The sequence below is a fragment of the Pleurodeles waltl genome, chromosome 3_1 (assembly GCF_031143425.1).
Source record: "Pleurodeles waltl isolate 20211129_DDA chromosome 3_1, aPleWal1.hap1.20221129, whole genome shotgun sequence".
Lineage (NCBI taxonomy): Eukaryota > Metazoa > Chordata > Amphibia > Caudata > Salamandridae > Pleurodeles > Pleurodeles waltl.
In genome coordinates, this window is record NC_090440.1 from 1,641,817,384 (window position 1) to 1,641,831,689 (window position 14,306).

At 41.1% G+C, this 14,306-nt stretch overlaps 1 protein-coding gene across 2 annotated transcripts in view; it reads left to right on the top strand.

Moving 5' to 3' along the window:
• HAT1 (histone acetyltransferase 1) overlaps positions 1-14,306 on the top strand; it is a 290,158-nt gene that overhangs the window by 222,105 nt on the left and 53,747 nt on the right. For both annotated transcript variants that reach the window (XM_069225332.1, XM_069225333.1), the window contains 4 exons: positions 10,005-10,184; positions 10,500-10,621; positions 11,120-11,224; positions 11,600-11,706. In XM_069225332.1, the coding sequence (XP_069081433.1) occupies positions 10,005-10,184; positions 10,500-10,621; positions 11,120-11,224; positions 11,600-11,706 (514 nt within the window). The remainder of the gene's footprint in view (positions 1-10,004; positions 10,185-10,499; positions 10,622-11,119; positions 11,225-11,599; positions 11,707-14,306) is intronic.

A 14,306-nucleotide genomic window follows, 5' to 3' on the forward strand; every position in this document is an offset into this window, starting at 1 on the left:
TTTTAATTTTCTTAAACAAGCAAGGAAAAAGGCAAAATGCTATTTTAACCATTACTTACCTTTTGTTTATGGAAGCTAAATATCTTGCAATTAATAAATCAGCACCGATTTAGAGGAAATAATTCACAGTTCAGACTGCTTTTCTGTAAAATGAGCTTTGCTACCACTGAAAAACATTCAGTAAGATTTATGTGTGTAATATATGTAAATATGTGTGTGTCTATAGATATGGGTATGTAAATATATGCAGTGACATGGTTTCTTCTATTCTTAGCACATTGACATATGTGTACAAAAGTTGGAAGTTCACTTAAAGAAAACCAGGTAAAGTACAGTTACGGTTGCAAACTAAAACCATAATCTCCCTGAAATACCCATAGTGCAATTCTTGTGACTTCACAATAGTTATACCAATAAGTTCCGGCACCTGACACCACTGTAACATACCCCATCAAAAATCGTACTGCATCTGTTGTGGTATGGTTAATAATGTTAATGATCAGGTGGTATGTCTAGCCTCCTATTAAATCATTTTTCAATTTTGGGTAAGGTTGTGAGCATTGTATTTAGTGCCTGAGTTATGGTTTGTGTGGTGGGTGTTCAAATTATAGTTTGTGGAGGTAACATAACTAAGAGATCTTTGTGCTGTAGTACTACATTAACCGCATTCAAAGGTTTCTTTAAAGATTTGTTTGATAAGATGATAAGAAACCACAATTGTATGTAAACAGTGTTTTCCTGTTATTGTTCTCTTATAAAATACTACGTACTTGTTGTGGCCAATCCCTGCATGTTTCCAACCCCAACACAATGATCTAACCCTTTAAAGCCCAGTTGACACTTTTTTGCAATGAAAATACCTTTAAAAAACACTGAATTCATGGATACACACCAACACTATCATAGATAGACATCTCAGTAAAGTTCTAGCATCATGCCAAGCTTGATCTATTTAGCAGGTTTTGATTTTGCAAAGAGGATAGTTTGCTATGAGAATAAATTAAAAAAAGAGTGGGCCAAAAATGTGTTCCTTTTTTTCCCCGCTTGCAAGTATCTGCACAAAACCTGAGAACCTGAACCTCAGCCACGACTTCTATCTGATTGCAATGTTTTGTGCAGACTCATTAAACAACATCAAAGTTATAAGCAGAGCAGAAATTGCCCCCTCAGTGTAAAGTTTGACCTCAGGATAACTACGTACAGTTTATTGCCATTGTGTTATAATAAGATCCATTATTACAGCTGCAGTTTGAACACATTTCACTCTTGTGATCTGATCTTCTACAATGCACAATGATCAGAAAGGGGAGATTTATGGCAGCATGTTTATTTTTTTTAGCACACTGTAGCTAGTTGTAGGAAAGAATCTCTTGATGTTTAGTATTCAACCTAATATACAGCTTTTTGTTTGATTTATATTAAATCGATTCTTATAGGATTTTGTAAGAAATTTCTAACTGTTCTTTGGTATGTTTAATTTCTCAGTACAGACTGCTTTTATTCGTGTCTACAACCATACTGTCTTTAGGATGACGGAGCAAGACACTAAGGGTTTAATCTGTTTGTAGAAAGGGAAATTTGTGTGACTACGTAATAAATGGAATAAAATATTTTCTTCCCTATGTTAAAAGGACATTGCAATTCACCTCGAAGTTCCATGATCTTATAAATGAACTCGCAGAAGCTTGATCTTGGGCCTCATTCCTCCATATGCTCACAGAACTCCTCTGTGTCTTGCAGTGCACATTTGCTGTAGGACAGTGTATACTTTATCTCGTATATATTTTTTGCAAACCTACCATCTAGCAACAATTTAAGAAGTGTCTGCAAACCATTATGGAAATGTTACACTCCCAAGCATAGGTGGTTGGTGCGTTCTGAGTGTTGTACAAGATTTCACACTTCACATTCGTCATACAAGGATTCAAAGTGTAGTGTGCTTTTTTCCTTTCATTAGGGTGGCACCATTATGAGAATTCAGATGTAATTTATTCAGCAGTGAAACAGTGCTTCTAGTCATGGTTTTCTGTGCTTTACTAATAAAAATGCCCCACTCGAAATTTAAAAGCATTTGTGAATGCTGCCTTTTTGCCTTCTTTTGAGCCCTGTGATCAATGTAAATGTTTCTATTGATTCAGGTCTTTCAGGAGTTGTCTAGAATACTATGCACAGCACAGCACAGCATTTAAGTAAAAATATCCCTTGTGCAAACTTGCCTATGTTCTTAAAACAAATTACCAAGTGTGAACTTAATTTCAGACATTACTTAAATTTCTTCCAGATTGAATAAATTGTCCAGCTTAGCATCCAAAAAAAGGTTACAACCCTGAAGCTGAATCCTTTCTGCAGAAAAGAAAACTGGGAAGATGTGTAGCAGAGTATTGAAATCTAGTTCAATAAATAAAGGTTTTCCAGCATGGCATTTTTATAGAGTGCCATACTTCAGCTTTTTCTCGCAGTCAGACCGTACCATAGCACTGTGCCTCAGCTAACGTTTGTCGACATGTCCACAAGGATAGTGGTACACCCCTCTGTCCTTTACTGTAGGATCCATTTACAAACAGTTGTTAGCAAAACCAATTTATCTGGCATTGGCCAGTGCTCAGTTTTTTTTTTATTCATTTTTTAAATATATTTTCTGCAAACCTATTCAATTTGCAAAATAATTTTGACATATAAACATGTAAAAGCAAAGGCGTGGCTCAGCAACTCAGGACACAAACCCTTGCCACTGAAATTCACTCCTTTTCAGGTAGCTGTGTATATGTGATGATGCAAAACTGTCACTCTCAAGGCAGGAATCAGACACCCAGTAGATGAAGTGTCCAGATCCTGTACCCCAAACTCTATGCCATGGTGGGTGAAAGCAAAACATGAACAGCACTTGAAGATAACATTGGATAAAGATAGTTGATCAAAAATGCTTTTTATTTTTCATTTTAATGTTTATTATTATTTTTGGCAAAGATGAGGCTGGTGACATGTCTCATTGTTAAAGTTATTTTTCTGTTTTTAGTGATGGTTTTCAGTATTTTCTAATCTTTTCTGTTGGTGGTGAGGTAGCTTGACAGCTGTGATTGACACGTCGATTGCCTGACTTCTGTTGCTGGAAATATGAATATCCAACAACAATTTCCTCTGCAAATAAATCCTACATAAGTAGATGTTCTTTGAGGATTTACAGTAGTGTTTGTGAGATCACAGACAAAAAAAAATCTGTGTAACGTTCAACGTTGCTGTATACGTCGGAACCTCTTACTTCATTTGCACCACACAATTTGATCTGTAGGACTTGTGATGAGGTGTGCTCCTGAATGCAGAGAATTCTACACGAATCAGTACTTACACTTTTTGTGTATTTTCACTTTAAACTGCAATTTCCAAACTTACTTAAAACTCTTCTTTTGAATTGAGGCAGGAATATATCGCTTCTGCAAATGGAACGTGCATCTTTCCCTTTTTTTATTTTATTTTTATTTTATTTTTTTGAAAAAGTATGTTACAGTAATGATTTGATTATATACTCAGTTCATTAATGTGTGGCGAAGCTCCCCTTCTTCCCTTGTAGTTTTGTCACAAGAACACATGTAGGTAGTACTGTAATGTATTACATTTGGCCGTGGGGGAGGGGGGTGGTGGAGATCTCAGTTGGAATTGGAGGTCAGTGAGCTTGAGTGAGATGTTGCTTCCAGGCAATAATCTAAAATGTATTAAAACTGTAATATCCTTTCTTGTGTCACTTCTTAATGCTTAAATGCTTCATTTTGTGTCCGTGTTCAAACAATGTACTTTGATATCGTAAACTGTACACTTTTATGATATATACACACACACACTGTTATGTGGGGGGTAATGCCCCTTTCAAGAGCGTAGCATTGGTCTACAAAAGTAATGTCACGTATGGGAGGTTCACACCCTTTGATCAAGCTTTGTAACAGTATTGTGACAGTGATGGATGCTAGGTTTAGCCACTACCATATTTGGGGAGCAGCAACAGCTCTTGTGGTCACCTCCCATCTGTCTCCAAAAACTTGCTTCTAACTGCAGAAGAGGTGGAAGGAAGGTGAAAATTCTTACAGTCCGCACATGTTCATGAGATAGGTTTCAGCCACTGAGTCGTAAACCAAGCAGGAGCCAGCAATTATGAAACAGTGGCTACTGTCACACCATTCCACCTATGTGAGATCAAGATGACCCTCAGTCCATCCACAACAGACAAGGTTAAAGGCATTGGTACTAAACATTATGCTTACTTATTCTGCTTGTCATTTTGAAGTCTTCCATTCTTTCAACTTGGTGAGCCGCCATGCTGACGGAAAAGAAAACTGGTGGGGGGGGGGGGGCAGTGTAGGGTGGAGGAGAGATTCGAAGTGGTGCATGCAAACTATGTATAGTTATGAGAGGGTGTCCAGTCGCCAATGGGAGTCGTCACATTTACATTCTTTGGTCCCTAATGACAATAAAAATCATAACAGTGAAAATTCCACAAGGGAGTACCTTGTTGCAAAACATCCTATTTTGTGTGCAGAAAGCTTTTGCTTAGTTCTTAGAGATCTGCAAATTTGTACTGGGGTTAGTGGTGAATTGTAGATCTTTGCATATTAATCCAAAATTTGCATCTGTGAATTTGTCAGAGGATCTTTCAAATCCAAGTGTAAATGAATTGTGTCTGTGAGGCAAAAACATAAAATACTTCTTGGGTCAGTGCAGATTGAGAGGTAAGTAGGCAGAAGGAAGGAACAGTTCCCAGTTCTAAAAAGTGTGCACCTCATCAGATGAAATCAAGAGAGACTGGGGTGTACGGCCTGTGGTAACAATGGAAGATTTTTTGGCAGACAGGCTCTGCCCCGTCTTGCCAATTTCAATCTCCTGAGAAGGTACCTCCCCAGACACTCGACTAGTTGTGTTGAACATGTAGGATGCTTATTTCCACAACCCCCTTCTGCAGGCCTACAGGTGTTACCTGCAGTTCACAGTAGGACGCAAGTATTTTTAGTTCACTATGTTCCTTGTTCCCCGTACTAGTGTCCCTCGGGCGTTCACAAAAGTGATCGAGGTGGTTACAGCACTTCTTCGGAGGTTGGGCGTCCAGTCTTCCCCTACCTGGACGACTGGCTGTTAAAGGCTGTCACCTGCCTCCGGACTACAGCAAGCCTCTTAACATCCTTGTATTTCACTATCCAAATGCTGAAGTCACAGCTGGCTCCTTCACAGATACTTCCGTTCATCAGAGCCATTCTGGACACTGTCCGGTTTCATGCCTTTCCTCCAGAGGAGAGTCCAGGACATTCAGGCTAAAATCCTGATCTTTCAGCCATTGTCCTGGATTTGAGTGAGGTAGACTCTGAGGCTGCTGGTACTGATGACCTCCTGCATCTTGCTGGTGAAGTACGTCGGTTGGTATAAGTAGGCTCTGCGGTGGAATCTGAAGTCTCAGTGTGCCCAACATCAAGGGGACCGCTCCAATCATGTCCAGTTGTTGGAGGACACTGCAAAAAATCTGCAGTGGAGGCTGGTGGACCATGATTGGGTCAACAGAAGACCACTCTTCCCTACCCCACTCACAGCTGACAGTGGTCACCTGGGAGGAGAAGTGATTAGAGATCTGCTGGAGATCTGAGGCACCAGCTTGACATTAAAAGCTTTCCTTCCTTCTTTCCGTCAAAGGGAAACTGGTACAGGGACTCAAAGACATCACCATAGCCATATGGTATTGCAACAGCTAGGTGGGAGTGGACATAGACCCTGTACCAGAAGGCACTGTGCCTCTGGACATGGCTGGAACGACAGGAGATTTGTCTGATGGTTTGCCCAATGGTGGGATATCGGTGCACAGCAGACAAACTCAGCCATCTATGCCTCGTGGATCGGCTGTCCAGCGGTGGTGTAGAGACTCTTCAGCCGATGGGGAGAAACTTGGATCAATCTTTTCACCACTGCTGAGAATGTGAATGTCGGCACTTCTACGTGCTGGAGTTTCCAAGGCATCTCTTGCTCAAACACGTTCTGTGTAGAGTGGAACTCTGGGCTCCTGTATGGTTTTCCACTGATTCCTCTCCTGCTAAGAATTCCGATAGAGGTCAGAACTGACCAGGCTCAATTCAGCCTAGTGGCATTCACATTGGTCATGGTGAGAGTGGTATCCAGAACTCCTGGGCATGAGCATGAGTCCTCTGAACAGGCTGCAACTTTGGGATGATCTCCTGTCGCAGCAGCAGGAGGACAGAGTGCTGTATTCCAAACTGCGTATTCTCCACCTCCAAGCTAGGAGATTGAGTGGTGGCAGCCGAACGCTTTTGATCTTCCTTCTGAAGCTGCTGACATCATCTTGGCAGTCAGGCATCCCTCAACCAAATCTGTGTATGCCTGCTGTTGGGACAAGTATGTGGCTTGGTTTGCTTCCAACGCAGAAAGACCCATTTCATGCTAAGCTGTTCAAAGTGCTGATGTTCATATTGTCCCTATCCCAGCAAGGACTTGCTTTGGGCACCCTTAAAGGTTATCTGTTGGCATTTTCTGCTTTTTTGTGGTTGCCTGATACCCTTCTTTGTTTAAACCACCCATAGTGAGGCATTTTCTTAAGAATTTACAGCATGTTTCCCCTTGCCTAGTTTATTGTGCCCTACTGGGATTTGAACTTGGTTCTTACATTCCTCATATGTGCTCCCTTCAAACATCGCTACAGCTGTCCTCTTTGGCCGTTCACTCTCATAACAGCATTTCTCATAGCCTTAACATTGGCAAAGCAGTTCAGTGAGCTACAAGCCCTCTCCATCAACCCACCTTACATAAACCACCTTCTATCCAGATTAGCAGGTTCTGCCTACTAGAGCCTCCACCCTTCAGAACGTAGTGACTCAATTTCATGTTGGGCAGAACATTGACCTTGCATTATTTGCTCACCTCGAACCCCACCCCCAAATAAGGCAGATCAGAGACTAAATTGCTTAGATACTGAAAAGGGCCCTTCATTTTTATATTGATCGTACCAAAGAATACTAGGTTGGACGCTCAACTCTTTATCAGATTCACTGAAGTAAAGAAAGGCAAGGTTGTATAGAAAAGGACCATCTTTTGCTGGATTGTGCTGTGCATTAGGATCTGCTACTCAAAAAGCAGCCCCTAGAGGGCTTGGGGGCTCACTCCTCCAGAGCCAAGGTTTCTACCACTGTGAATGGCATGCAAAGTGCCTGTCCTGGATATCTGCCAGGCAACGATGTGGGCGTCCCACCATATGTTTACGAAGCAGTGTTGTCTGAACAATCAGGTCCATCAGGAAGGGCACTTTTCCTAATCTGTTCTGTAGGACTGTTTGGTTTGATTCAAATCACAGATCCACTATCTGAGAGGTAATGCTTTCGCATTTTTTCAAACAGTGAGGAATCTGCAGTTAAAAGTGTTTCTCAGAAGAACAAGTTGCTTAGCTTTGGTATTTCTTACTAGTAAGGACTTTATCTAAATTTCTCATCAACACTCCCATGCACCCCGTTCTGTGAACTTGGCTCCTCTCATTTAAAAAGGTCCCAATTAGAGGTATGCACACTGATCACTACCTATCTGAAGTTTGGATTCTGCGGGTGCGGGCTTTTCAGAAAGTAACTGATATTGATGTGCAAGGGTGCCACCACGTCACTTCAGGAGCGGCACAACGTTTGCAGAGAGTCATGTAGTGCCACATGTCTGTTTAAGATTTGTTGGGTCCAGTCTGACATCTAAGGGGTAGTCAAAAGGTGAGGAATCTGCAGTTAATCTCTACCAGAAAGAGTGTTACCGAAGATAAATAACTTGTTCTTTAACTGACAGCCAGACAAGGTTACCCTAGCATTTTAACTCAATAACCTAGCACTACAGTTTAGACACTGGATTACATAACTTTTTTTTGCTTCTGACCAGTTAAAACAATGGCTGGTGGCTTAAATGTTGTGACTTTCCACTTATATCCTATCTAGATGGTTTAACTGGTGCTACTTGAGACTCGTAGAATGGCCAAACACATTGAGCAGCATCTGAACACAGTTCTTTAAATGTGACTTGCAGCAAATGTTATAGTTTTTCTACTGCCTATTCAAGTGCGTGCATACATCTAATACCGTTCAGCTCTGTGTACACTAGAAGCGTTGACACAGCCCACTCTGAAATAAGATTAAAAGATGTAGAAACTAAGTTTCTTAGAAGGGTGTGGAAAATAAGAAATGCATTTTGTTGCGCTGTTAGTTACTTTCTACCTAAAGCACATGCAGAATCACTATGGTTACTTAGAAGGTCTCTTTTGTTTTTGTTTGGGTGGTGGAGCGGGAGAAACAATTTCTTTAAATCGGAATGTGGGTGTACTTCGCTGCTCCTTTTTTTCCAGCTGTGTATGTCTGACATTGCAGTAGCAATTGACAACTATGTGTCAGCCATTAACGGATTGTATTTTCGCCCACTATATTTGAGATCGCCTAACCTCATTTGCTAGGGGGTCTTAGAACTATAGTTAAGGTTTCATTTATGACTTTCTTGAACTATTTATTATTTTTCATGTTATGGCAAAAGCCTGGGTTTCAGGAAGGCACAAACACACCTTTATATTTTCTTGTTGGTGCATCCCATTTTGTTTTGTAGTGAAATTATTGTTCATGATGCATCCTGGTTTAGAAATGTAGACTATGTGGCAGCGTTGTGCCCCCCACCTAACTGTGTTACGACTCTATTTGAGACAGAAAGCAACTTCTATAAATGTTAGTAGTGTGGAAGCAATGGGAAATAAACTGTTTGTTTGGTTAAACTACACCCCTAGTCTCTAACCTAAAAATATAACTGAAAGCCGCTGAGGGTCTTCTATTCTTGTGCAGGTGCATTGCTGCTAGTCGGGGGACGACGCCTGAAAGGACAGGAATTAGCAGCATGTTGTATTAGGCTTTTGTCGTGGATTTTGTCCTAAGCATCTTAATTTCCCTGTTGAATGCTAAGTAGCAAGAGGCTTGGTTTAGAACTAATACCGATCATGCATGTAAACGGTGTGAAAGAGCTTCTTAGTAAGTTAACACAAAGTGTTCTTGTGTCAGTCCTTGTGGAAATGGATACAATACAAACATTTCAGCTGAACTCTCGGCAAACCAAAACCTGGGTTCATTGTTCAGTTAAAAAAGCCCCTTTCAGTAGACGGCAAGCTCATTTTGTTCAATGTAGTGCCAGGCTTTTAGGGGCTGTATTGAGGGCCGCGTTTTGTTAAGCTGAGACCAATTCATTAAGTTTTATTGCCTGGTGAGAAGCAGTAATACGTTATTGTGAAACTTCATCAAATATTCATGGTTAAAGATAAGTAGCAAATGTATTCAATCAAGTGGTCGTCGTGGGGTCTGAAAGGAATATGAAGTCTGCTCAGCTGACAGCCCGAACAGGCACCGTGCTTGTTTAACAAGCTTAATCCCAGGCGTGGTGTATGAATTGGGTGACAGGATTTCCTCTTCCTTTATTTGTAAGCGTGCACTGGGGCGGGCGAGTTATAATTCAGATTCGTATGGTTCTGATGCTTTACAAAGGGATTATGTTTCCATTCTTTTTGTGTTGGCCATTTTTAACATCCAGACATTTACCCATTACTGCGTTCTTTGCCGGCCACTTACAGGGTTACCCTCGAGGCTGGCTTTCGGGTCTGCACCTGTCCTCTTCAACAGTGGCAGTTTAGTGCCTCTGTTGAGGACCTGAGTAAAACTTGATGGATCAGATGAAGAGTCCACGATAGCAGGCGCATTTGTGAGAGTTGGACCTTATTGCACTACATCCCAAGTAATAAAAGTTGTCTAGTTGTCCAGAGAATTTGCAGCCCACTGCCACTGTAAAATGTAATCTCTGATTACACTGTACCTTGAAAAAACCTTATTACTCATCTTGTCCAGGTCTGGCCTTTTTTAGTAACCTGCCGGACCACACTATGCATATTTAGCGCTTCTAGAACTTACCACACCGGATCTTGTATTTTCATGTTGGAGCTCTTATTGATATATATTTTTTTTCTTTAGGCAGATGATATTGAAGGCAAAATTCGAGACATAGTTCCCGCTGGCTTTTGCTCTAACACAGATGATTTCATTTCTTTGCTGGAGAAAGAAGTTAATTTCCGGCCCTTTGGAACTGTTCTTCACACCTATTCTGTTCATAATGAGGAAGCAGGAGAAGATATTACGTATCAGATTTCCAAGGTAAAACACAAACAGAATAATTGGAAAGCAAAGCAAAGCAAGTGCAATTTACTGAGATGGATATTTTCCGGATGCGGTCATTTTGTTTCCTTCTGTTTGGTTTGGGATTGCTTTTTCTTTTGTGATGTTGTCCAACTGTGGTAGACGAAATAAATATATTGGTGTTTAAAGTGTGTTGTTCCTGCTGTCTGCCGGCACAGAACATTTAACTGCAGAATTGATGGGAGGCACTTGCCTGCTGGAGAGCCTCCCAAGAGTGCCCTTCAGACTTCTCGGTGATGAGCTTCACCTGACTTTTTTTGGCTTTTTCCCTAGGCTGACATGACCTGTCCAGGCTTTCAAGAATACCATGAAAGGCTTCAGACTTTCTTGATGTGGTTCATTGAGTCGGCGAGCTTTATTGACGTGGATGATGAAAGATGGGACTACTTTCTAGTGTAAGTACAGTTCTAAAGGAAAGTAGACCTTATTACCTCCACAATGCCTACATTTTAATTATAGCAGGCCAATTATTTAGCATAGGATAATGATATTTTCTGAGGGAGAAAAGGCCATTGTTGAGCAGTCTGAGTTTGTCTTCATTATGCCTTGGAAGACCTTCAGAATAGGACTGAATTAAACGCTGTTGTCTGTTTGAACCCTGAATGTAGGCTTAAACAGTAAAATGAGCTTTGCCTGTGTTTTCTTTTACTCGCCACCTATTCATCTCTACAATAGGCAAGTGTACTGAAGTGATGTAAAGAGGCCTGATGTATCCAAGTTGCTGCACACCAATTAAGTGAATTGTACATTCAGAGCATAGCAGGTGTACCAATTCGGTCCTCGCAGAGTAGCTTGCTGACACTGAAAATCCACCCAGAGAATGGAAAAGAAAATGGACACTGCATGGGAGCGCGACTGTAATTGACCTGCTTGGCTTTCTGTTTTATCTGCAGATTTGAGAAGTATAATAAGGACGGAGCAACGCTCTTTGCGACCGTCGGCTACATGACAGTCTATAATTACTACGTGTACCCAGACAAAACCCGGCCACGTGTAAGGTAATTGGCAGCCTCGCACGTGCCTTTCCTTTTATTCGCCAAGCGAGCGGCCGAAGTTCACAATTCTCTTTTTAACAATGTTGAATTGTACAGACTCTTCATGAATTTGCAAGTTATGCACCTCCATTCACCCCATAGTTTCCCAAAGCTTTGTAAAACACTAAATAGTTTGTACATTTGTGTTCAGTATTCAGAATCACTTTATTTTGTTTTATGAAATGGCATAAAACCGTTTAGTCACTTAACTCGTTGTATATGCAGCATTAACCGGCGAAGTGAACCAGCGTTGATAATTGCCTAAGCGCCTATTTAAAAAGAATGGTATATATTTTATCAAAATATGCTTGGTTCCAAAACATTCCTTGTTTATTACAGCCAGACCCTGGTTTTACCCCCATTTCAAGGAGAAGGGCACGGAGCTCAACTTTTGGAAACAGTTCACAGATATTACATGTCCTGCCCGAACGTGCTTGACGTTACAGGTACTGTTTACTTGATTATTTTGAGAAAGTACATTTTGCGTTCCTTGTTCTAAATCTTTCATGGAATTCTTTGTGATGTCAAACAGAAGCATCCCGGTCTTTGAAGAGCAGGGATTCATGGTGCCGACTCTAAAACCTGCACTTTTTTCCAAAGTGATGTATACAATACACGTGGTTAGTATGATCTCACTTAAAATATAATATCCTGTATACACAAAAATTAAAGTCCTTCCTATTTTAAGTAATTAACGCTACGATATGTGGATTTGAGAATCCGTTGCCATGGATGATATTTTGGATCAGTCTCTCTCATTACTGTTCAGAACACTGTGAGTAGTTAACTGATTGAGCTCACAATAGGTTTAATCCTCTTAAGGCAAACCACACTATTGAATGAACACGGGTTACAGCTGTGATTCCTGGAAACCCTACATATGAAGATCAAGTTATCTGTGCTCCTGTGCTATTTTATTATTCGACATCTGTTCAGTCTCTTGGTGGCAACGATTCCATTTTGCAGGGTGTTGTTCCAGTGCCCGTTATTCATGCAAACATGAATGTACAGTGATGGCGCTGACCCACCCAGTATAATACTGGGACATTGTCCTATTTCATGCATTTATTTATAAAGCGTGTACTGCAAATCAAACTGCATTTTGGCATCTGATTACAAAATAAAGACTACGATACAAATCAACCAAGATGTAGACAATCAGACCATGGAGGACCTCAAGGAAGGTGACTGATCATTACATTGGAAACTCTTAACTGCTTTCCTGAAACTCGGGGGCAATGGCTTCCCTAATGTTAGGGAGTAGAGTGTTTTCGTTGGAGCCCAAGGCAATTAATCTCTGCTCTTTTTATCTTGTGCGCTCGGGTGACTGCCAACAGCCTCAGACTGCTGATTCTCGGGAACAATTAAGGGAAGTAGCTCGAGACTTGATTTGTCTGGTATTGTGCTGCTCCAATGCAAATTTGTAAACCAAACTTAGCCGTTTGAAAGCAAAATGCTTGGAAAATAGTATTAAAGGCATTGTAGAAAGCAAAGGATTTGTGCAGTGCTGGTGGATTTCCTTAAATTAAGAGCCATATAAAGAACCCCATTCTCGATGTGCTGAAGGCTTTGTTTTTGATATTGGAGTATCCTCCCAGAATGACTTTAGCATAGTCAAGTATAGAATGAATCCGGGTCCAGTTACATCCTGATTGTGCACTTTGTTACTGAAGGGTAAGGTTTACGTCCAGTAGCGAAAGGAGAAGGCTGGATGCACTGCAGAACTAATGTGTCTTTCAAAGCTAACTTCAGTACCCTAGATGTCTCCTGAATTACTGTTCTCTTTGGTGTAGGAGGTCAAACCCAAAATAGGTTGAGTGGTGATGGATCAGGCTCTCCAGACCATCACATCTGATGTGAATCCGGGATCACTTCAGTGATTCTACCATCGAGTAATATGCAGCTAGAGGTCATCTATGTTGCTTACGTCTTCCAAGCTTTCCTTCAGAGTGACAAAGTATCTGAAGCTCTCACTGTGCACCATTTCCATTCTGAAGGAAAATTATCTCTGTACTGAACCATTCAAGGTCCTAATTCATTTTTAATGAAAAGCTCATTGTGATACACAAAAAAACACCGACTTGTATACCCTTTTTTTCTATCTGCTTTTTCTGACCAAGGCAATGAAAATAAAGACAAAAGTTTTTTATGTTGTTATTTATCCCATCATGTCCGTGCCATCTCTGATTATTCAGAAGAAAGGGGGTGATTTGAATGCTTGAATTGCCATGATCCACTGATAATTGCTCAGGTCCTCATTACAGGCATTTCTTTGCCCACTGTGCAACCACAGATTGGGGACAACCCAATCCAAGTCTTGGCCCCAGAAGGAATGTTCCAGTTCACATAGCTAGTCCATGTCCAGTCTGCTTGCAAGCACAACTAAACCTCAAACTAGTTGCAGCCTTGAACATGTTTCATCCTTTTTGGGCCTCATCAGAAGTCGGTCGTAGGAATTTTTTGTAGGTGTTTAAATAATTAGGACATTAACAGTGAAGTGCAAAACTGCATCTGTTAAAAAAGACAAAGTATCTTTTAGCAACTAAAAAACAAGAGCTAACTCTTTTGGAAGGTGATTCTTTAAACTGTGTGACTGATTATTAATTACTTCTCCATTATTAGATCGGCAGAGCTAGGGATCCCGAGTAATTTTCAGTGACAGTAAATGTTCAAATGGCCATCGGCCTCAACAACATTGTTTAGAAGCACATCAACTTCATTTGAAACAGCCCGAACTTCAGTTAGTGAGGTATAAGCACTGAGCTCTCTGCTCCTCTTAAAAGCCACCATCGCTCAGATTTTTGCTGCACGCCATGTGTGAATGAGTCCCTGAGAACTGCCCCGTCATCGGGGAGATACCATAAACATCAAGATCCCTTTCAGCGATCCAGCGATGGTTATCCCCTCTCCAATGAACGGCGCCTTTGACTGTAACAGTGCATCCACTGACGATGGCAGTGACCACCTCATCAACAACAATAATTCTGGTTCAGTCTTCAACCTTTTCACTGCTGAGGGTTTCTGCACCTTGGTCCCCCCCTGTGTG